The following is a 22,916-nucleotide window of genomic DNA, read 5'->3' as shown; positions in this document are numbered from 1 at the left end:
CTCACACAGTTATGCAGACTGACAAGTCAAAAATCTATAGAATGGATCAGCATGCTGGAAACCCAGGAAGAGCCAATGTTGCATTTCAAGTGTGAAGGCCATCTGCTGGTCAGTCTTTTGTTCTGTTCAGGCTTTCAGTTGATTGCATGAGGGCCACCCACATTATGGAGGAGAATATGCTTTACTCAGTGTCCACCAGTTTGAATCTCATCCAAAAAATACTCTCACAGAAACATCCAGAATAATGTTTGACCCACCCAAATTGACATATAAAATTATGCATCACAAATCCACCCCTTTGTCACCTTGGGACCCATTTGCATCTCTTTAAACCATACTTAATTTTCAAATAAAGATAATAACAAGATCATACTTCTATCCACCAAACGTGACACATCTATCCCTCAAACCAAAAATGTGCTAATCTCTCCCCCAGAAGAAGAGGTAACGTCCTTAAGTGATGAATATTCTTCTTCTTGGCATCTGTAACTAAAATACAATGATATAAAGGAAAAAATGCTTAAATACTATGGTATAAAGTCAACAAATCTTCTCTTACATTAAGGGAATAAGAAGGAAGAAAACAAAGCTTTATAAACAAACATGTTCATAACACAAAAAATGAGCTCATGATAATTACAATCCTTGTTTGTATAACTGGTCACATGGTTGTAGCTGATATTTATAACTACCTTCTTCCACTATCCATTTTATATTCCCTTTTCCCTCAGCAAGCACATCAGCTGGTCATGGTTCTTAATCCAGTGACCCTGAAGGGTCTGGGTCATCCATTAGCAGTCTTATCTGGATTGAATTGTTTTCCTTTGGTGATATTTACAGGTCATTCATAGTGCCGGGCAACCACCAGCTTCAGTTTCAAAACATCTGATTCATCTCCAAAGAAAACTCTTTTTTCAATTTTTTTTTTTTTAGAGAGAGAGAGAGAGAGCACGCACAACGGGGGGAGAGGAGCAGAGGGAGAGAAAGGGAGAATCCTAAGCAGGCTTCATGCTCAGCATGGACCCTGACGTGGGGCTCAATCCCATGACCCTGGGATCATGACCTGAGCCAAAATCAAAAGTCAGATGCTCAACCGACTGAGCTACCCAGACGCCCCAAGAAAACTCTTTACCCATTAAGCAGTTACTCCCCCAATCCTTCCTCCCCCACCCAAACCCAGGGCTCAGCAACCACAAATGTGTGCTTTCTCTCTGTAAATTCACCTATTTTGGATATTTCACATAAATGCAGTTATGTAGCCTGTCACCTTTTGTGGCTAGTTTCTTTCACTCAGAATAATGTCTTTGAAGTTTATCTACATGGTAGCATGTGTCAGTATGTCATTCCTTTTATGATGAATAATATTCCGTTGCCTGAATATATCATAATTTGTTTATTCAAGCACCCCTTGATGGACTTTTGGGTTGTTTCTAACAACAAAATGCTGCGATGAGCATTTGTGTATAAGGATTTGTGAGGGGGGCAGGTGGGGAGGCCAGGCCAGGTCTGGCTGCAGTGGAATGGGAGGCTTCTAAAGGCACACACACCTCACATGTGTCCACACAGGACATTCAGGGAGGGCTCAGGGGGATATCCTTAGGTACAGATGACCATGCCTTTCAACATCCTTGAATCACAGACCATGCCAGACATGTCGTTTCTCACACAAACCACGCCCCCCACTCTTTCAACAAAGGGGAAGGTGGAATATGTATAGCAACCCAAACCAGTGATCAGAAGCTTTGAAGCTAGCCATTAAATGAACCTGAGGACATATAGTTTTACATTTTTTAATGTTTATTTGTTAAAGATTTTTTAAATGTTTATTTATTTTTAAGGGGGGGGGGAGAGAGAGAGCAGGGGAGGGGCAGAGAGAGAGGAAGGCACAGAATCTGAACCAGGCTCCAGGGTCCAAGCTGTTGGCATAGAGCCCAATGTGAGGCTCGAACTCATGGACTGTGAAATCATGACCGAAGCTGAAATCGGAAGCTTAACTGACTGAGCCACCCAGGCACCCCTAATGTTTATTTAATTTGAGATAGAGAGTGTGAGCAGGAGAGGGGAAGAGAAAGAGGGAGACACAGAATCTGAAGTAGGCTCCAGGCTCTCAGCTGTCAAGCACAGAGCCTGACTCGGGGCTCGAACTCATGAACCTTGAGATCGTGACCTGAACCTCAAGATTATGACCTGAGCCAAAGTTGGACACGTAACAGTCTGAGCCACACAGGCACCCCGATAATTGTAAATGAATTTTGCAATAAAAGTCATCTGGTTGTTAAATTGGAAGGTAGTCTAAATATAAGCATAAACATAAGTATACAACCTTCCAACAAACTGATATCAGCAGCCCTGGGCTTTAAATTCCATGTAATTTTGTCAGTTGAAATACTGGAGCTGAAATTATGGAATTTCATAATTTACTCCAAAGTAAAAGTTGTTGAGCTTTTACCAGGGTTGTCTGAGGAGTCCCTTGTCTCCCTGCTGTGTGGCCTTGGGGGAGTCACTGTACCTCTCTGGCTCCATTGTGTCATCTGTGCAAGGGGAACAATGACCCTTTGCCACTGCATGGGGCTAAATTAATTACAATGGATTTTCCTTTCTTCCTCAAGCCTGGTTTCTTGGCCACCCCCTCCTAAGCCTCCTGTCTTCTGTTTTCCCTCCTAATGTTGGGGGGCCTTGGGCTCCGTCCTCACCCTCTGTCCACATCCTCTGCCCAGGTGAGCACATCATTCCATAGCTTTGGTACCACACTCACTGATGGCATCTCAGCTCTATCTCCCACCCTGGCTTCTTCCCTCAATTCCAGACTCATGAAATCCAACCAACTGAATGAGATTCTCGGCTTTCCTGTGTCCCAAACTGAATTCTTGATTTCTGCCCTCCACGGACCTGATCTGCCCCGGTCTGGGTCCTGACATTCTACTGCTACTCTGAATACTAATGCCTCCTCCCAGGTGCTCCAGCCATGACGCCTTCATCTTCCTCACCCTCAGAGCCAGTTCTTGCCCATGCCTGGAGCCCATCCACTCCCCTTCCCTTCCACCCCCAGCGGCCTGGCCACAGACCCTCTCACCTCCCTCTGCACCACCGTGAGGGCTCTGTCCCAATTACTGATGGTCTATCCTGCACTCTGGAGCCAGTGGGATGCTCTGACCCTGTAATTCCAGAACCTGCTTTGTGACACCTGCTGTGGCCTGGTCTGTCCCGTTCTCAGCAGAGAAGGGCTGTGAGGGACTGTGTGAGCCTGGCCCAGCCACCACAAACACCCAGTTTGTATGGACCTTGCAGCGTCAAGTTTGGGGCCTGTCACCAGCGAAGCGCTCCATCCTTCCCGAGTTATAAAATGAGTAAAGGCAGAGCCAGATCCAGGCCTCCTGACTCCCAGCCTCCGCCAAGAAGAGGTGCCTGGACAGCTCCAGGCAGGGCCCTTGGATGTGGTGGGGGAAGGGAGAAGGGTGACAAGGCCTCTGCTCATTCCCTCTGTCAGCTTTGCCCAAATCCCTGTATCCCCAAAGCCTAATCCACCCTGACTAATGGAGCGCAAGCCGGCTCAAGCCCCATGGGATGAGCCTGCAAATCCCTGGGGCTAGGAGCTTACCACCTGTCCCCAGCCTGCCCTCTGCTCTCTCTCTCTCTCTCTCTCTCTCTCTCTCTCTCTCTCTCTCTCTTTGGATCAGAGAGCCAGATCCGGGGCCTCAGACAGGGATGATGGTAAAAGTATATTGAGGCTAAAACCCCCTCACCTTGGCCCTCAACCATGAGATGGGGAAATTCAGGTACAGAGAGCCTCACACCATGTGTACGTCACTGCTTCAGACCCCAGAGCCCAGGAAGGCTTTGGACATGACCAAAAGAACAGGTCTTTAGGGTTCCTCCATCAGATGCAAGAGGTTGGGACAGGAGCTGCCGGGCTAGCTGGTGCTGTCCCCGAACCCCATCCAAGGCAGAGGTAGTGTGGGCTTGTAGTTTCATACCAACCTGAGTGCAAATCCTGATGCTGACCCGCACCAAGTGTGTGACCTTGGATGAGTCACCTAATTCCTTGAGGTTTCTATTTTTCCATCTGCCTAATGGGGCTGATGGTAAAAGTCTTTGTCAGGTAGTTGTGTGTGTGTTAAGCAGAGGTCTTGCTAATGTTAAAGGTCTGCTTGCTGGTGGTCCCTTCGTGACCAGTCGTGTTCTTGCTCATTCAGCTCCTTTCTCCCTCCTCTCCCAAGTGTACTGCAGGGTTTGGGGGAGTGCCTTAGGCAGCTGGAGCCAAGGCACTGGAGGCTAGGAAAGAGAGGAAGAGAGGGACAAAGAAAGAAAGAGAAATTGACTGAGACAGACAGGGAAGAGAGAAGGCGGGGGAAGGGGTTGGGGCAGCAGGGGGAGAAGAGAGCCTGAGACAGAGATAGAGAAACAAAAAAAAAGAGACAGAGAAGGACAATGTGTGTGTGTCAGAGACAGCCAGAGAGAGGTTGGGGTGAGACACACATCCAAAGAGAGGAAAGAAGCAAACCCAGGGAGTAGGAGAGGAAGGGAAAGGAGATGTAGAGAGAGGCAATTCTGTGCACACCCCATACACAGGAGGGGTCTCCACCCTCAGGGCGGCCTCATCCCTTCCCCAGAATCCTTAAATCCTCTCTCACTCTGGGCCCTGTGCATCTGTCACAGCCCTGTCCTGACCAACAGCGGTTGGCACAAGTGAGTGTGGCTAGGGAGGGTGCCTAGTTGTGCGCTGGGGCTGGGTCCCTGAGGAACAGAGGCCCAGGGCTGTCGGGGAAGGGCAGGCGAGCCAGGTGGAGACAGCGGTCGGGCGGGGGGACGCGTGTGATAAGATTCAGAGGGTGTGAGAGCGCGGTGGAGACCTGGGAGGGCTGGGCGAATTGATAGCCCATTTCTTCCCCAACCCGCTCAGCCAACATTTATTGCGCGCCTCCCCTCTCCCCAGCACCCGGAGCTCCTTCCCCTTCCCCGCGATCCGGGGTTCTCCCTCTGCCTAGCGCTCAGAGCGTTCCCCTGTTCTGTTCCCCTCCCCGCCCTGTCCTCCTCCCGCAGCTGGACAGCGGATGGCCAGGCCGGGGAGCGCCCGAGAGCCGCCGCTCCTGGCGCTGCTGCCGCCGCTGTTGGTGCTGGTGCAAGCGGGCGCGGCGGGCGCGGCGGGCTCGGTGCGCCTGGCGGGCGGCCTCACGCTGGGCGGCCTGTTCCCGGTGCACGCGCGGGGCGCTGCGGGCAGGGCGTGCGGGCAGCTGAAGAAGGAGCAGGGCGTGCACCGGCTGGAGGCCATGCTGTACGCACTGGACCGCGTGAACGCCGACCCTGCGCTGCTGCCCGGCGTGCGCCTGGGCGCGCGGCTGCTCGACACCTGCTCTCGGGACACGTACGCGCTGGAGCAGGCGCTGACCTTCGTGCAGGCGCTGATCCAGGGCCGCGGCGACGGCGACGAGGGGGCAGTGCGCTGCCCTGGAGGCGTCCCTCCGCTGCGCGCCGCGCCCCCCGAGCGGGTCGTGGCTGTCGTCGGCGCGTCGGCCAGCTCCGTCTCCATCATGGTCGCCAATGTGCTGCGCCTGTTTGCGGTGAGGGCACTCTCTCGCGTCCTCGTCCTGTCCCCGCCCTCCGGGTGGCTGAAGTCTAGTCTCCGGGCAGAAATCACTCAAATTCACAAAGATCACCCGCTGCTTCAAAGAAACCCTGCCCTGGGAGCCAGAAGCAAGCCCGAGCCAGATCAACCCAACCCGTCGACCCTTCCTTGTCTGCTCAGGTGCCCTGCCAGCGCTGCCACCTGCACACACAGCCCTTTGTGTGAATTAAGGAAACCTACCTTCTGGGCGGTCAAGGCTGCCTCTTCCCACAGCGGGATGCAGCCTTTGCCTGGAGACCCAATTGATTAGAGCAGGGCCCCCTGGAGTTTAGCCTCATCTTGGTCGCTTGCTTGGGTGTCCTTGTTTGGGGCACATATTGCACAACCTTGTGTGGTGGTCCCGCCCCCGGCCCTGGGGACAGGGCCCTCCTCTGGTGGGGTCACCAGGACATGACCCTGGCAACTCTGCGGGGTAGGGGAGGGTAGTGGTGAGTAGTTCCCTCATCTTGAGGGAACTGTCTTAAGTGCGGGGGCAGCCCCTTCCCTGCAGCCTGGGGGGCAGTGATTGAGGGGAAGGGCATAAGAATAAGGGATTAGGGGGGGTTTGGCATTAGAGTGTGGGGATTTTCAGTAGAAGTCATTCACTGGGGTTCTGTGGGGGAGGGGTGTCTCTGTCCCTCCATCTTTATGTGAAGAAAGGAAGGCTTTGCTTCCTTCTGGCTGGGGGAGGGGACTTCAGTGTCTTGAGAGTTTCTCTGAGGCAAGGCCTCTGTTTCTACCATGCTGGGTAGAGGTTTTATGTGGGTCCCCCTCCATCATCTGCATGCATGTAATCCCCCCACCCCTGTTCCCACCGGATGTCAGTGTTGTCATACAGACACAGCTTCTAGTAGGCACCAAGAGAAATTCTGTGGCTCCCTGGGATGTGTGTGTGTGGGGGGGGGGGGGGTGTATGGGGGGCGGGGTAGTAGTGAGGAGAGTCTCTGTCTCACCCGACTGCCCATGTCTGTCTGTGTTTATAGCTCTGTCCCCTGCCTTGCTTGGAGCTCTGGTTTCTGTCCCTTTCCCTGTGTCTGCCCCTCTAGGCTGAGTGCAGAGATCTCAGACTCAAGGGCCTTCAAGGGCCAGGTTGGGGCGTAGATGGGTGAAGCAGGACCCCATAAGCCCAGGGCCCACTGCTGCCAGCTCAGCCCCAGACTAAGGTAGCACCCTGCACCCCCACACCATGTTAAACACTACTTACCAATTCAAAAATTAAACGCTTGAAGACACTGGTGCATGAATGGCAGCCAGGGAACAGATTTGGTTCCCTGAGGGGCTGTTTTGCAATTCCTGGTCCAGGAGCAGAGACGGAGTTCAGGCCATATTTGTATTACTGTGCTGTCAGGCATTTTATTTTATTTTATTTTTTTTTTTTAACTTTTTATGCTTATTTATATTTGAGAGAGAGAGAGAGAGAGTGTGTGTGTGTGTGTGTGTGTGTGTGTGTGTGTGTGCCTGTGTGTGTGTGAGCAGGGGAGGGGCAGAGAGAAAGACCGACACAGAATCTGAAGCAGGCTCCAGGCTCTGAGCTATCAGCACAGAGCCCTATGTGGGGGCTCAAACTCATGAACTGGGAGATCATGACCTGAGCTGAAGTCAGATGCTCAACCGACAGCCACTCAGATGCCCCTATTTTATTTTATTTTTAAATGTTTGTTTATTTTGAGAGAGAGAGAGAGAGAGAAAGCAAGTAGGGGAGGGGCAGAGAGAGAGACAGAGACAGAGAATCCCAAGAGTAGGCTCTGAGCTGTCAGCACGGAGCCAGATGAGAGGCTCGAATCCACGAACAGCAGGATCAAGACCTGAGCTGAAACAAAGAATTGGATGCTTAACCAACTGAACCACCCAGGCGCCCCAGCAGTCAGGCATTTTAGATTAATTTCTCTCAGGAAGTTCAACCTGTACGAGGAGATTGTTCTCAAGATTAAACTTTAGTGTCTAGAGTGCCCAGAGTATCTACAGCATCCACGAACTGCCCTCGTCCTTCTCTGTCTCCTTTTTCTCTGACATTCCCTCTTTCTTTGTGGTTCTTCTTATTTTTCTTTTTCTGTCTCCCTGTCGCTCTCCTCCTTCTTCCTCCTTCCGTCTTTCCTTCTCTCTCCCTCCTGCTCTTCGCACACTGTCTCCACACTCTACACTTTCTGTCCTGCTTCAGACATCCCTGTCTCCCCTAGACCAGTCTGGCCCACCCCTGCCAGAAACTTCCCTGTCTTCTGACCTTCACCAGCTCCCACTTCAGCCCTCTTCTCTAGTTAGCCTCCATCGTCCTGATTTCCTCAGCCTTCCCCTACCATTCTCCACTCTCCTCCCACCCTTGCTATTCACGCCCCCCTTCTCCTGGATCAGCTCAGCCCATAATCCCAGCTGTCTGTCACTCTAATGCACAGAGATAAACCCAACTCCAAGCAGTCCCCTCCAGAAAACCAGACACAGCTTTGAATCAAATAATCCCTTCCTAGCCCCCCTGCCTGCTCTGACCCTGCTTGGGGGTGCCGCTCCCCTACACAGGTTGCCCCTTTGTGTGAATTAGGAAAATATGCTGTCCCCTAGGGATGACAGGAGCCCCATTCCCCTCTCAGATGCAGCCTTTGCCCAGCAGCTGGATCAGCTACAGGATGGACTTGAGTCCCCACTCCACCTTTGCCTGGACACATCCTGCACCAGTGTGTATGGTGCCCTGCCCTTCTCCTTAGACCCTCATACCTCCCATATTCCATCAGACCACTTCTCAAAATGCAGAGATTTTCCCACGCCTGAGGCGTCTCCATGTGGCTATTCCAACCCTAATCCTGAACTTCCATGCCCCCACCTGTGTCCTGGATCCCTGTTGCCCTCCCTCCCCATAGGGTCACTGACCCTCCCTCCATAACCCAGATGTCCTTCCCCATTCCAGATACCCCAGATCAGCTACGCGTCCACAGCCCCTGAGCTCAGCGACTCCACACGCTATGACTTCTTCTCCCGAGTCGTGCCACCTGACTCCTACCAGGCCCAGGCCATGGTGGACATCGTGAGGGCGCTGGGATGGAACTACGTGTCCACACTGGCCTCCGAGGGCAACTATGGCGAGAGTGGGGTTGAGGCCTTTGTGCAGATCTCCCGGGAGGCTGGTGAGCTGGGTGTGGGGGTCCCAGGGGTGAGCCAGGGCCATCAGACATGGTGGGGAGCGTGGATGGTGCCCCTGTGGGCAGGTGCCCCTTTCCTTTGGAGGACTCTGTCCCTGCCACAATCATGCACAGTGGCGGCCCCAGTGGGTTGGGTGAGTGGGTGGAACAAAAGGTGACTTTGGCATCCCCGACACCCAGGGGGGGTCTGTATTGCCCAGTCCATCAAGATTCCTAGGGAACCAAAGCCAGGAGAATTCAACAAGGTGATCAAGAGATTAATGGAGACACCCAATGCCCGGGGCATCATCATCTTTGCCAACGAGGATGACATCAGGTGGGACAGTGGGCGCATTCCATCACCATGTTTATTAGAGGCTCTCCTCGAAGGCCCTGCCCCCTCTTCCTACATATCCTCCAGCCTTGCACATCCTCCCTTCCTCCTCCTCCCTCTCTCCTTGACTGCCCCCCCCACCTTCCTGCCCTTACACATTTTTCCTGCTGCCATTTCTCTGTCTGGTGCCCCCCAGAAACGAACCAGGCCTGTTCTGGGTGGAGATGCTCCAAGACTAGCCAAGGGAAACACACAAAAACGCCTGTCTGTTCTTATCATCCAAAATAGGGGAGAGACCCGTGGGCAGATCTAAGTGCAGAAAATGAGCTGTCTGGCAAGGAGCCCTGGGAGGCCGTTCAGGAGGTATCAGCAGGTGGCCATGGACTCTGCCCTGAGGCCTGTGTGGCTCAGAGCCAGCAGAGGGCTCCGCAAGAAAAGGGAGGCCCCTCTTCCAGGCAGTGTGAAGTGGGCTGTATGCACAGAACAAGAGGGCAGGCCTGGGGCCAGAGCCTGGCTGCAACCTTGACTACCTGAGAAGCCAAGGGCAGGTGTCCTAAACCCCAGAAACCCCATTTTTCCTGATAAATGAGGGTCTGCTGAGTGGTTTGGAAGGGGATAGAAGAAGAGAGAAGAACAGGAAGTGGCCAGAGGTAAGTTGGAGGAGGATGGCAGGCCCTCACTCACCACTCGCCCCATTCCTACCAGGAGGGTACTGGAGGCCGCACGCCAGGCCAACCTGACGGGTCACTTCCTATGGGTCGGCTCTGACAGCTGGGGAGCCAAGACCTCACCCATCCTGAACCTGGAGGATGTGGCCATGGGGGCCATCACCATCCTGCCCAAAAGGGCTTCCATAGATGGTGAGTGCGGGGATGCTGTCCCCCACGGTATCCCCTGCCCCTGCTTGTCCTTCCCCACGGACCCCTCTTTGTGGTGGTGGTGACGGGGGGGTGGGGGGGCTCATTTTCTCCACCTGTAAAATTGCATCCTGATTCATGTCCCTTCCGGGATTCGGTCAGATGATGAAGCCTGCCTCCCCTCCCTTCTTCCACCATACCACCTGTCAATGTCTGGAACAATCCAGCAGAGATGTTCCCTTTATAACAGGATTGATCGTTTTCCCAAAGACTGACCTGAAGGCACCTTCATGAGGTGCTACAGGGCTATTTTATGAAGAAAAGAAACTTGTAAAGGCTGAGAGCCTTAACTTTTGGGGACTCAGAGCCTCTTGTGGGTGTACACCCACCCTCACACTTTTTCTTTCCCTTAGAGTGCATTTGGTTGCATTTGACAAATTAGGATGAGAGCAGTTTTAGCAATAAAGGCACTTCGTCACAAGACAAGACGTCTGAAAGTAGGCCACTTCAGGTTTGGGCCAGTGAGTTAATGACATTCTCAAAGTCCTGAGCTCTGTCCCCACTTCTGTTCCACCATCCTCCATGGTTGCTATGTGCCTTGGTGACTGAGGTGTCTTAATAATCACAAAGTGGCTGCTGAAGCTCCACCCATCACACCTTCACAGTAGCATCCTAACCGAGAAAGAAGGAGCAGCCTCAAAGTCTTTCATGCAGTGAGGCTCTGAGTTTACAACAGGATGCAAATTCTACCCTGGAGTCCCCAGATCGCTCTGAAGTCACTGGCCAGAAGTCAGTCATGTGGCCAGTCCTAGCTGCGAAGTGAGCAAGTGGTGAAGGGACACAGAAGAATCATGTCTGGTTCATATGGTTGCCATCCTCCTCTCTCCCCACTCTCAGGATTTGACCAGTACTTCATGACCCGCTCCCTGGAGAACAACCGCCGGAACATCTGGTTTGCTGAGTTCTGGGAAGAGAATTTCAACTGCAAACTGATCAGCTCAGGTACCCAGTCCGACGACTCCGCCCGCAAATGCACAGGTGAGAGCTGCCCGGGGTGGCAAGGGGAGGTGAGGGAGAAAGTGGGAGGCCAGGTGGGATGCCGGGGGTCCAGGCACACTTCCTCTGGGCATCCCTAGGACAGGTGAGGAACGCATCGGCCGGGACTCTACCTACGAGCAGGAGGGGAAGGTGCAGTTTGTGATCGATGCTGTGTACGCCATTGCCCACGCCCTCCACAGCATGCACCAAGCACTCTGCCCGGGGCTCACGGGCCTGTGCCCCGCGATGGAGACCACCGATGGGCGGATGCTGCTGCAGTATATTCGAGCTGTCCGCTTCAATGGTGAGTGGGAGCCAGATCTCCTAACAACAGGGAAGGGAAGCCCCCGGGGTTGGATTTCTCTGCGGGACCTAGGTTGACTGGGGATCAAAGGGATGAGAGAGGCAGGATGGTATGGTGGGGGCACCCGGAACTGAGAGCTGGAAACTTAAGCCAAATTCTGGAACCAATTTTTAACACTCATCCCCAGGCTTCAGTACCCCTTGCCCCAAGTTGCGAAATTCAGGTGTTGGGGAACTTTTTCTGTGACCCCTTCCTGCCTGGAACCCTCAGCGGGCCACATGCAACTCTCCCCTCCATTGCACAGAGTTCGGGGGCATCTGGACTCTGGGCCTGTGTGGGGCATGGTGCAGACTGTGCAAAGGCACTGTGTACAGTGTGGACAGGCTGCCCATTCTGAGTCTTGGGCTTGCAAAGGCCACCCCAGCTAAGCTCTGTGCCATGGGAGCACAAGGTGCAAGTCTGATGTGTCCTCTGGTACCAGCAGAGGGCCTGGCACATAGGCAGGGCTCAGAATAAGGTCTTCTGAAAAGGCCCAAATGGACCCAAGCTGCCCTCATGGTTTGTGCAGAGAGATATACTTCTTAGTCAATTACTATTCTTTTTTTTTTTTTTTTAATGTTTATTTTTGAGAGAGACAGAGTGTGAGCAGGGCAGGGGCAGAGAAAGAGAGAGACACAGAATCCAAAGCAGGCTCCAGGCTCTGAGCTATCAGCACAGAGGTCGACGCGCGGGCTTACAAACTGTGAGATCGTGACCTGAGCCTAAGTCGGATGCTCAACTGACTGAGCCACCCAGGTGCCCCCAGTTACTATTCTTTATAAAATTAAAAAGTGTTCTTCCACCAACTACCGAATACCTTCTTTCTGCTAAGCTCTCTGATAAATGGCACAACTTACTATCATTGCAGACCAGCTCTACAAGCTGGTAGAATGGGCTTCCAAAAGAAATAAAGCCAAGGGGCACCTGGGTGGCTCAATCAGTTAAGCGGCCGACTCTTGGTTTTGGCTCAGGTCGTGATCTCACGGTTTGTGAGGTTGAGTCCCGCATTGGGCTCTGTACTGACAGCATGGAGCCTGCTTGGGATTCTCTCTCTCCCTCTCTGTCTCTCTGCCCTCCCCTCATGCTGTCTCTGTCTTTCTCAAAAATAAATAAGTAAACTTTTAAAAAATCATTAAAAGAAATAAAAGTTGATTGTTCAAATCAGTACAAATCTCATGCCAACACTCAGACCTTTGTACAAGTCTTGAACCCATCATTTTGCCTGGCTTGTTAAAGCTCTTTCTTTTTTCTTTTTTCTTATTTGAAGTTTATTTATGCATTTCAAGAGAGACAGAGAGAGCAAGTGGGAGGGGGGCAGAGAGAGGGAGAGAGAGAATCCCAAGCAGGCTCCACATTGTCAGCTCAGAGCCCGATGTGGGGCTCAAACTCAAGAAACGCAAGATCATGACCTGAGCTGAAACCAAGAGTCAGCCGCTTAACCGACTGAGCCACCCAGGCGTCCCTTTCATTTTTCTTTTTAAATTGTGGTTATCATATACATGGTGTAATACAGACCATCTTAACCATCTTTAAGGGTACAGCTTAGTGGTGTACACTGTGCAGCAATCGTTCTCCAGAACTTCTTTTTATCTTAAGACTGAAATTCTGTCCCCATTAAAGAACAGCTCCTCCTCGCCCTCCCCCAGCCTCTGGCCACCTCCATTCAACATTCTGTCTCTATGATTTTGCCTCCTCTAGGTACATCCCGCAAGACGAATCATGCAGTATTTGGCCTTTCATGTGACTGCCTCACTGCACTTAGTATAATGTCCTTAAGGTTCATCTGTGTCATAGCTATGTGTCAGAACTCCCTTCCTTTCTAAGGCTGAATAATGTCCTTGCATGAATAGACACTTTGTTGATTCATTCAGCCCCCAGTGAACAACTTTTGTGTGTCCACCTTTTGGCTACTGTGAACAAAGCTGCCGTGAACACGGGTGGATAGATAGATCTTGGAGGCCCTGCATTCACTTCTTTGGGGCATATACCCAGAAGTGGAGTTGCTGGGGATGTGATAATTCTGTGTTTAGTTTTTCAAGGAACTGCCAAACTTTTTTTCCACAGTGATGGCACCATTCTACATCTGCACCAGCAAAATACATCAGGGTTCCAATTTTTCCACATCCTCACTGAGTCTCGTTATTTTCTGGTGTGTGAAAAGTGACCATGCTAATGGGTGTGAGGAGGTATCTTATTGTAGTTTTGTTTTAATGTTTGTTTCTTTTTGAGAGAGAGACAGAGAGTGAGTGAGCATGAGTGGGGAAAGGGCAGAGAGAGGGAGACACAGAATCCAAAGCAGGCTCTGGGCTCTGAGCTATCAGCACACAGCGTGAAGCGGGGCTTGAACTCACCAACTGTAAGATCATGACCTGAGCCAAAGTCCAGTGCTTAAACGACTGAGCTGTCCAGATGCTCCTGTTAATATAGATTTTGAGTTGCATTTCCCTGATGACACTGAGCATCTTTGCACATGACTTCTTTATCCTGGCTGGGCCTTGGGCGTCTCCAGGATGAGATGGGGGACCAGCTGAGGATGATGGGCTCTCCCTGTAGGCAGCGCGGGGACCCCGGTGATGTTCAACGAGAACGGGGATGCGCCCGGGCGCTATGACATCTTCCAGTACCAGGCGGCCAACGGCAGTGCGGGCAGCGGTGGCTATCAGGCCGTGGGCCAGTGGGCAGAGACTCTCAGGCTGGACGTGAGTGGGCACAGACACGCCGACGGGAGGCACAGGGGCCCGGGCCCACCGTCCCCAAATGGAGTCCCAGGCTCTCGTCTCTTGTGCCCGCAGGTGGAAGCTCTCCAGTGGTCGGGAGACACCCGCGAGGTGCCTGGGTCCCAGTGCAGCCTCCCCTGTGGGCCCGGTGAGCGGAAAAAGATGGTGAAGGGCGTCCCCTGCTGCTGGCACTGCGAGGCCTGTGACGGGTACCGCTTCCAGGTGGACGAGTTCACGTGCGAGGCCTGCCCCGGGGACATGCGGCCCACGCGCAACCACACCGGCTGCCGCCCCACGCCCATCGTGCGCCTGACCTGGTCCTCGCCCTGGGCCGCGCCGCCACTCCTGCTGGCCGTGCTGGGCAGCATGGCCACCACCACCGTGGTGGCCACCTTTGTGCGGCACAACGACACGCCGATCGTCCGCGCCTCGGGCCGCGAGCTCAGTTATGTGCTGCTCACAGGCATCTTCCTCATCTACGCCATCACCTTCCTCATGGTGGCCGAGCCCGGCGCGGCAGTGTGCGCCGGCCGCAGGCTCTTCCTCGGCCTTGGCACCACGCTCAGCTACTCGGCCTTGCTCACCAAGACCAACCGCATCTACCGCATCTTCGAGCAGGGGAAGCGCTCCGTCACGCCGCCGCCCTTCATCAGCCCCACCTCGCAGCTCGTCATCACCTTCAGCCTCACCTCCGTGCAGGTGGGTTGTGGGAATCCCAGGGCCACTCGGTGGGCGCATTGGGCCTGAGCTGGCGGGCTTGTCCAACACTCCAAAAAATCAGGTGATCACTCTTCTATTTTGGCTCCTATGTCAAAATTAAGGCAGGGGGGGGGGGGGGAGTCTACAAGAGACAGGGCCCTACTGTTTTACTTATATGCAGAACTCATTTCAGAGCAGCCAGTCCCCGGGGCTCTGTCCTTGAGGGAAAATGGTCCTTAAGCTGGGGAGTGCGAGCATCCAGCAACGTTTCTGTAAAAACAATGAGATTATTTTCTGTACACTGAACAAACTCTTCCACAATTTGGCTCCCATATAAAAATAAGGCAAAGAGCTATGTGACAGTTTTCTCAAGAAAAAAAAAATCTGTTTCCATAAAGGGAGTTCCTGTTTGTTGCCCAGTCACCAGGGTAACCTGGATGAGAGGCACAGGCTCCAGCAATGGCACTATGGAGCAGGACGTACAGCTCCATAAATGGCAGGGATTTCATGCTGTATGTGCAGCAAAAGCACTCAGGGACCTTCAGGGTTTTCTCTAAGATAGTAACATTATAACAGCAGAAATTACTCTCATGAGCTGGAAGGCACTGGATATTTTCTGTGCAAAGGGTACTGAGAGACGGGTGTGTGTGACACTGTGATATTGTACAGCCAGCCCAGTTCTCAGGGCTAGGTGGAGGGCCTATGGTCAGCCTGCTTTTGACATGACACGCTCTCCACTCCAGGCAAGCCCTTCTCCCTACTTAGTTCTGCATATACCACCTTCATTCCCACCCACAGGCAATTCTCCATGACTGAAAAGTGTTGCCATCTTCCTAAAGGTAGCAGGGGCCGAACGTCCCCTGTCAGGGCCAGAATGGCAATGCCCAGCACATCCTGACTTCTTACCTTCCTGCTTCCCTCCTTGAAATCCCTGTGGTGCCCCTTTCCCCAGGATAGAGATACTTAGACTAAATTTAGTACCTCCTGGTTCATCTGTGGACCCACCTTTCCAGAGGTCCTGGACCCTTTCAAAGAGGCATACCTTCACTTTTACTAGGTTATTTACCAATCTGGTGGACATGAAGTGGTATCTCATTGTTTTAATTTGCATTTACTTAATTACTAGTGGAGCTGGCCTTTGGAGTTTCCTCTTCTGTGATGTGCCTGTTCCTACACTTTGCACATTTTCTATTATTTTGTAGGAGGTTTTTTTTTGTTTTTGTTTGTTTGTTTTTTACATGTACCAGATGCTTGTTCCTTATCAATTACATGTGTTGCAAAATTGGTGGGATCCATTTTGGTTGCTGCTTCTGTGTATCACAGGCCTTGGGTATTAGTTTCTCACAGGCAACTTTTCCCCCCTACCTAGAGCCTTGTTATAAGAGGAGCCTTCATGCTGCTTTCCTGGACATTGGGTGGGGTGTTATTAGTCCCTTGTTTATGGAGCTACTGCCTTTGGGAGAATCACAAAAAAGTTCTCCTTCTGGATGTACAAATTAATAAAAAGCATCCCTTCTTGGGGCACCTGGGTGGCTCAGCATTTGAGCTTCCGACTTTGGCTCAGGTCATGATCTCAGTTTGTGAGTTTGAGCCCCACATCAAGCTCTGTGCTGACAGCTCAGAGCCTGGGGCCTGCTTTGGATTCTGTTTCTCCTTCTCTATGCCCCTCCCCTGCTCTCTCTCTCTCTCTCTCTCTCAAAATAAATAAATAAACTTTTTAAAAAATTAAAAAAAAAAAAAAAGCATCCCTTCTTCCAGGATCACAGAGCTCTGCTGTAGGGACATAGTATGGCACCGGAGTGTTGGCTGGATTTCAGCCCCACCTACCCCCCTCCTACACACATACATCAGGCAGTCTTGTGCAGTGAACAATCTGCATGCATGGACGGGGCAGCCCTTCCAGCGTCCTGCCTCTATGCAGGTGTCTTAGTTCCTGTTCCCCAGCTTCTCTTGGCTCAAGGTCATGTCTCCTGTCACTGTGAGGGAATTGCTATTCCATCTCCCCCCTGTTAGTGCTTGTGTTCGACTTTGATAACCTCCCAGGCCACCTGGCATCAGCTCACATTCTTACCAGTGTCTGTTTAAGTGCCTCGTTCTGAGATTCACCATGCATCTGCACATGATTTCATCACATTATGTTCAACAGTTCTCTGGAGCTGGAGAAGGAAGGGGGTCCTCAAAAACTAGGTTTGCCATGTTGTTAGACAGGATCAAGCTCGTGTTTTCACATCTACAGAATGGAGATGGTTACTGCCTACCTGGAGGGCTGTGAGGAGACAAGATCTCTGCTGAGTCTGGGGGCATCCATGGGGCATGCACCGGCTTCTCCCCCAAGGTAGAATGGAGAAGATATGTGTAGGGTCACAATTCCAGGGCCTCTGCCTGCTGTCACTGTGGCTCTTGGACCTGAGCATCCCACTCAGTAGGCCAGGAGCCTGGAGGCAACCCTAACCTGCCAGACATGGGTGGGTGGCTAGGCTGGGTGTGTCCCTGATACGGTGTCGGCTCCTGCAGGTGGTGGGAGTAATGGCATGGCTGGGGGCCCAGCCCCCACACAGTGTGATTGACTACGAAGAGCAACGGACCGTGGACCCGGAGCAGGCCAGAGGGGTGCTCAAGTGCGACATGTCAGATCTGTCCCTCATCGGCTGCCTGGGCTACAGCCTCCTACTCATGGTCACATGCACAGTGTATGCCATCAAGGCCCGCGGTGTGCCCGAGACCTTCAATGAGGCCAAGCCCATCGGCTTTACCATGTACACCACCTGCATCATCTGGCTAGCTTTTGTGCCTATCTTCTTTGGTACCGCCCAGTCAGCTGAGAAGGTAATCTGGGGTCTCCTGTTGCTTTCACTGCCTCCTCTGTTTCTTGCCTGTCCAAGGAGGGGCTCAATTGTCCCAAGAGCTGGACCACCCATCTGAATGATTGCTTGTTGGCTGATTCATTCATGTACATACTCATTCACTCATTTGTCAGTGTCGCTGCTGGCTCAGTGAATTCTGTCTCCCTTCATTTGTTCATCCATGCTTCTATCCATCCACTAACTTGTTTCTATTCAATTACTTCTTCATATACTTCAAACCTGTCAATCCATTAATCTGTCAGTCCATTTGCTTGATCATTATTCAGTCATTTATTTGTGCACAGAGTAGAACGTTTGCTTATTCACCCGTCAATCATCTGTTTGCCCACTTGCTCTCTTATTCAATCTCTGTTCATTCGTTTGTTCATTTGAAAACATATTCACTCATTCATTAACATGCTCTAACCCTTTTCAGGCATAGGGACCATTTCCCCAGGTGTCACTCGCTGTGAATGAACCCTTCACTTCCCTTGGTCACTTGTCCATTTGGTGCCGTGTCACTCATCCTCCATCCTGTCTCTATTGGAGCCATGTCATGACCACCACTTCTTCATGCCACAGGGCCTTTGCTTGTATGTTGTCTTTTCCATTCACCCGATGAACACGGACTCATGTGGGGGGGGGGGTGGGAGAGAACAGGGCTGAGTCCCACCCGGTCCCTTCCTCCATGACTCAGATCTACATCCAAACCACCACACTGACTGTGTCCTTGAGCCTGAGTGCATCGGTGTCCCTTGGCATGCTCTATGTGCCCAAGACCTACGTCATCCTGTTCCACCCGGAGCAGAATGTGCAGAAGCGGAAGCGAAGCCTCAAGGCGACCTCCACAGTGGCAGCTCCACCCAAGGGCGAGGACACGGAGGCCCCCAAGTAGTGAGTGGGGGATGAGTGGGATGGTTGCTCCCTCTCTTCTGCTCTTTTCTTTCCCTTGCTTCACCATGGAAGCTGTGAAAAGTCCAGGTCTGCAGTGAGCAGTTGGAGGCAGGGAGTCCACAAAGCCCATGCCCACTGGGATGGGGCTGGACTCCAGAAAGATCTGGACCCACACACCACACGTCATCCCTGCTTTTCTGTGCCTGTGGGCACCATATATCCTTGCTGCAGACCAGACTTTCTACTCATGGAGGGAAACAGCCACCACGAAGATTCTACTCTAGGGAGTGACTGAACTTATGCTCCCTGGTCTGAGTTCAGAGAGCATGATGAAGCCCCAGGCTTGGCCCAGCGTGAGTGAGATTTCTACCCAATTAGCCAGCAGAACCCAGGGATTGGGCAGTGTGCAAGAATGTGTAGATCTCACTGTGGAAATACAGGGCTGGATGCAGGGAGGAGCAGTTTCCACAAGAGACCCTGGGGGTCTGGGTTCAGGACTGAGTATAACTCAGGCTTGGCAATGAGGGATGGAACCTTGGGTCAGAGCCCAGAGAGCGAGAATGCGATGTGAGAGTGAAAACTGAGACGTACCCCATGAGGTTACATGTGTTGAGGTCTTTTTCTCAGAACCTTCGCCCCTGGGATCTGGGGCATGTCACACTTAGGAGTATAGCTTTTTGCCTTTCCCATGCATATGCCCTCAAATGACCCCCAAACCCTCGTGTGGTGTTAGTGGTGTGAGAATAAAACAACAGGGTGGTGGTTGCCCTCTTCTGATGCCTGTGAGAGATTGTGGTCAGGAGCCTCAGGCTGGGGCCAGTGACAGAGAGCTGTGTCCATGGTGACGATTAATTCCAGGTAGACATCTTACGATGAATATTGAAACTTTTCTCTCCCAATATTTACTGGGAGGTCCCTTTTGAAAGGCAAACACAGGGCACAGGAGGGAAATGCTTGGACATCAAATGCATGGACATTCATTTTTCAGTATTTTTTTTTTTTTTTACCAAAAGGTTGGTTTCAGTTGTGGAATTGTATTTCCCTGTGGCACGATTTAAATTTGTTAAATTGACTCTTTTCATTTATCAGTTTGAATTCTCTAGTAGCTGATGTCTGGAACCGATTCTGAAGATCAACCCCACTTCATACAACAAAAAAGACTGTTTCCTACACTGAGTCTCTGTTGTGTACTAAATTGTGACCTTGGGACTAGGTCTGATTCCTTAAATTAAATTAATAGGCCTTCTCCACAAAGTAACATTTTTTTGTGTACAGATTCTCCATCCTCACATTTTTGCATTCCTATGGTCTCTCCACCATGTGAATTAGGAAGTTTTATTTATCTCTCAGTGCTTTCCAAAATTCACTATCTCATCAGGCTTCCTTCCTGTGTGGATTTTCTTTCGTATAACGTGATGAGGTGTGTTTTCTTGCTGAAGGCTTTTCCACACTAGTGGTTTTATGGGGTTTTCCTCCTATATGAACTCACAGAGAGTCAGTGAGCTCTGATATCCAAAGGCAGGTGTCCCTGTGTGTTTTTCCCAGTGTTTCTCCCTGATGTACAATTCCTGTTGACTTCTAGTTGAAAACGTTTCCATATATATATATTTTTTACATAGTTGTGGTTTTCCCCACTCGGCGCTCTGTGACCTAGAGTTTGGATGATTTCTTAGTAGAAATTTTCTAAATTTAGAAGATTTTCCTCCAGTGTGAAGCTTCTGCCTTAGAGTCCTGGCTTCCTACTGAAGACTTTCACATAGTCCCCACACTCATTCATACCCATCTCTCTGGTATAAATGGTGTGAAAGCTTTGTTACACAGCAGGTTCTGGTAGCTTCTTACAGGAATCTCACATTCAGTCCACGTGTAGATGACTTCCAAGCATGCGCCATTTTGTGTGCGGTGTGGACCCCTCTATTACTAAAGGTATTGTTACATGTGGCACGCTTGTGAGGTTCCTCTCCTTTATGAATTCTTTAATGTATTACAAAGTTTTGACTCCCAGAAGAAGGCTTTTCTTCAATCAGTGTGTACATATGATCTCTGTCTTTGATCATTCAAACATTTGATGTTCAGTGGGGGGCTGACAACTTCCTGAAGGTTTCCCCATGCTATGTACATGCATAGTTTTGCCTTCTCTGAGGTTCAATCAGTTGAAACCTTTTAAAAAGGTTTGCTGTTGTTGTTGTTGTTGTTGTTTTCAAATTTCTGGAATTTATAAGGCATTCTGTCTGTGTTGTTTCTTTTATGCTGAATAAAAACTGAACTATATTTGTAGGATTTCTCATATTTATTGCCCTTGAATGATTTCTCCCCCATATGAATTATGTGTTCCAGTGAAAATGGGGCTCTGGATTGGAGGCTTTCCCACATTATAATCACAATATTTTTCTCCACTACAAGTTCTCTAAAGCAGAGGAAGATTACATTTTGATAAAAACTTTTACTCACCTATTCATAAGGTTATCACCTGTGTCCAATGTATTGAGATTTGTATAAGCAGGCCCTCTCTTATATTAACTATATTCTTTTTAAAAAATTTTAAATGTTTATTTAGTTTAGAGAGAGAGAGAGAGAGAGAGAGCAAGTGGGGGAGGGGCAGAGAGAGAGAGAGAGAGAGAGAGAGACTGAGAGAGAGAGACAGAATCTGTAGCAGGTTCCAGGCTCTGAGTTGTCAGCACAGAGCCCAACGCAGGGCTTGAACCCACGAACCATGAGATCACAACCTGAGCTGGTCAGATGCCTAACCGACTGAGCCACCCAGATGCTCCTAATGTCTTTTCACTGGTGTGAAAGGGCCTTAAGGAGGGAAACAAGCTGCCCCTGACACTGTAGACTTCTTTCAGTTGGCTTTCACATCTAGAAATTGTACAGTGTCAAGCTTCAGACTTCTTTTGGATACATCTATTACATTTACTATATAGCTTTGTTGCATTTATTAACATTCTGTGCTCTTTGGAAAAGTCCCACCAATTCATTTACATTCATTGTCTCTCACTCAGTGACTTCTTGTGGAATAACTTTCCCCAAAAGTCTGACTTGGGTTCTTTGCTGCTTTTTTATGTAGTTACCAATTTGCAAGACTCCCCTAAACTGGAATAAAATGCACAATTCCAGTGAATCTTTCCACCATCATTTTATAGAATGAAACCTCTTCAGAAATATTCTGTTATATTGACACCTTTTTTTTTTCTAAATATGAAAAACTCCCAAGTGTAAATATTTTCCATCCCTGGGCCTTGAGGAAGGAAACACGCTGCAGTGTGGACAGCTACAGAAGGCTCGGAGTTTCAGAGATGACCTTTCAGCCTGTGGAGCAAAAGGTGGGAACCAAGAAGGATACAGCTCTGAGAGGGGAAAGGCTGAGGGAAGACTTGGATGGGAAAGGCAGTTGTGGGTGTAGAGAGGCAGATTAGCGAAGGGACTGGGTTTAGACACTCTAAGCCTCATTGCTTCATTCATGGATTCCTGTGAAGGCATACTAACTAGTCTCTGCTTGCTGTATCTTTCTCCTCCATCCTACACACCAATATCAAAATCACCATTTTGGGACACCAGCTCCCTACATTTATAGGAACGTTGCTATGGGCCCTGCCCTCTCCCAGCACATATATTTGCCTGCGATTCATGCTCATATTCGCCTGAAGACTCAGAAATGGAAATAGCGGGAAGGGCACAGGAGTTTGCCCCCACCTGCTGTTCACTGATATAATCTGACAGACTAAGTATTATGAGGTTATTCTACCAGGGCTCTTGAATATTGAATTTACCCTTAGCATCAACTTCTGAGTTGTTGTTGTTGTTGTTGTTGTTGTTGTTTTCTATTCTGATTTGCCAGACAGGGACATTTTCCACAGTCCACAGACTTTGTCTTGCCCCTGACACTGTAGACTTCTTTCAGTCAGCTGTCACATCTAGAAATTGTACAGTGTCAAGGTTCAGACTTCTTTTTTAAAAAATTTTTTTAAATGTTTATTTTTGAGAGAGAGAGTGTGAGAGCAGAGGAGGGGCAGAGACAGAGGGAGACACAGAATTTGAAGCAGGCTCCAGGCTCTAAGCTGTCAGCAGTCAGCACAGAACCCGATGAGGGGCTCGAACCCACGAATGCAAGATCATGACCTGAGCTGAAGTCGGACACTCAACCGACTGAGCCACCCAGGTGCCCCAAGACTTCTTGAGATCAATCCCAGCTCTGCCACTTACTAGATGGGTGACCTTGCACAAGATGATTAGCCTCTCCCACAGTCACTGACAGCCAGTGTCCTTAATGACCCCTGTAGCGATGCCCAAATCATTGACCCCATTTACCTGTGCTGACCCTCCCTGCCCTACCAGTCACTGCCCATGCAGACTCCACTCATTAAACAAACCCCTCAGCTGATCAATCCCAAGACCCCATCTCAGATTCCCCCAAATAGCACACCTTCTTCAAGACAGCTCTCTAGAGAAATCTGCACTGTATTTCCCTCATAAAAATACGAA

General features: G+C 50.6%; 1 protein-coding gene across 3 annotated transcripts; it reads left to right on the top strand.

Annotated features, from left to right (window-relative positions):
- The first annotated feature begins 4,537 nt into the window (after positions 1 to 4,537).
- On the top strand, positions 4,538 to 20,721 carry GRM6 (glutamate metabotropic receptor 6). 3 transcript variants are annotated; one of them, XM_060636383.2, is made up of 10 exons: positions 4,538 to 4,686; positions 8,499 to 8,715; positions 8,911 to 9,046; positions 9,749 to 9,903; positions 10,798 to 10,938; positions 11,042 to 11,242; positions 13,835 to 13,980; positions 14,074 to 14,697; positions 17,212 to 17,523; positions 18,238 to 20,721. In XM_060636383.2, the coding sequence occupies exons 2-10, from the start codon at positions 8,604 to 8,606 to the stop codon at positions 18,433 to 18,435; spliced, it is 2,025 nt and encodes a 674-aa protein (XP_060492366.2). In that variant the 5' UTR covers positions 4,538 to 4,686; positions 8,499 to 8,603; the 3' UTR covers positions 18,436 to 20,721. The 3 variants fall into 3 exon arrangements, with proteins under 3 accessions (XP_060492366.2, XP_060492364.2, XP_060492365.2); XM_060636381.3 differs by lacking the exon at positions 4,538 to 4,686 and adding an exon at positions 4,831 to 5,558; XM_060636382.2 differs by lacking the exon at positions 4,538 to 4,686 and having other exon boundaries at positions 8,584 to 8,715; positions 8,931 to 9,046.
- The last annotated feature ends 2,195 nt before the right edge of the window (positions 20,722 to 22,916 follow it).

The sequence above is a fragment of the Panthera onca genome, chromosome A1 (assembly GCF_046562875.1).
Source record: "Panthera onca isolate mPanOnc1 chromosome A1, mPanOnc1 haplotype 2, whole genome shotgun sequence".
NCBI classification, from domain to species: Eukaryota; Metazoa; Chordata; class Mammalia; order Carnivora; family Felidae; genus Panthera; species Panthera onca.
This window is presented reverse-complemented; position numbering and strand designations above follow the sequence as displayed.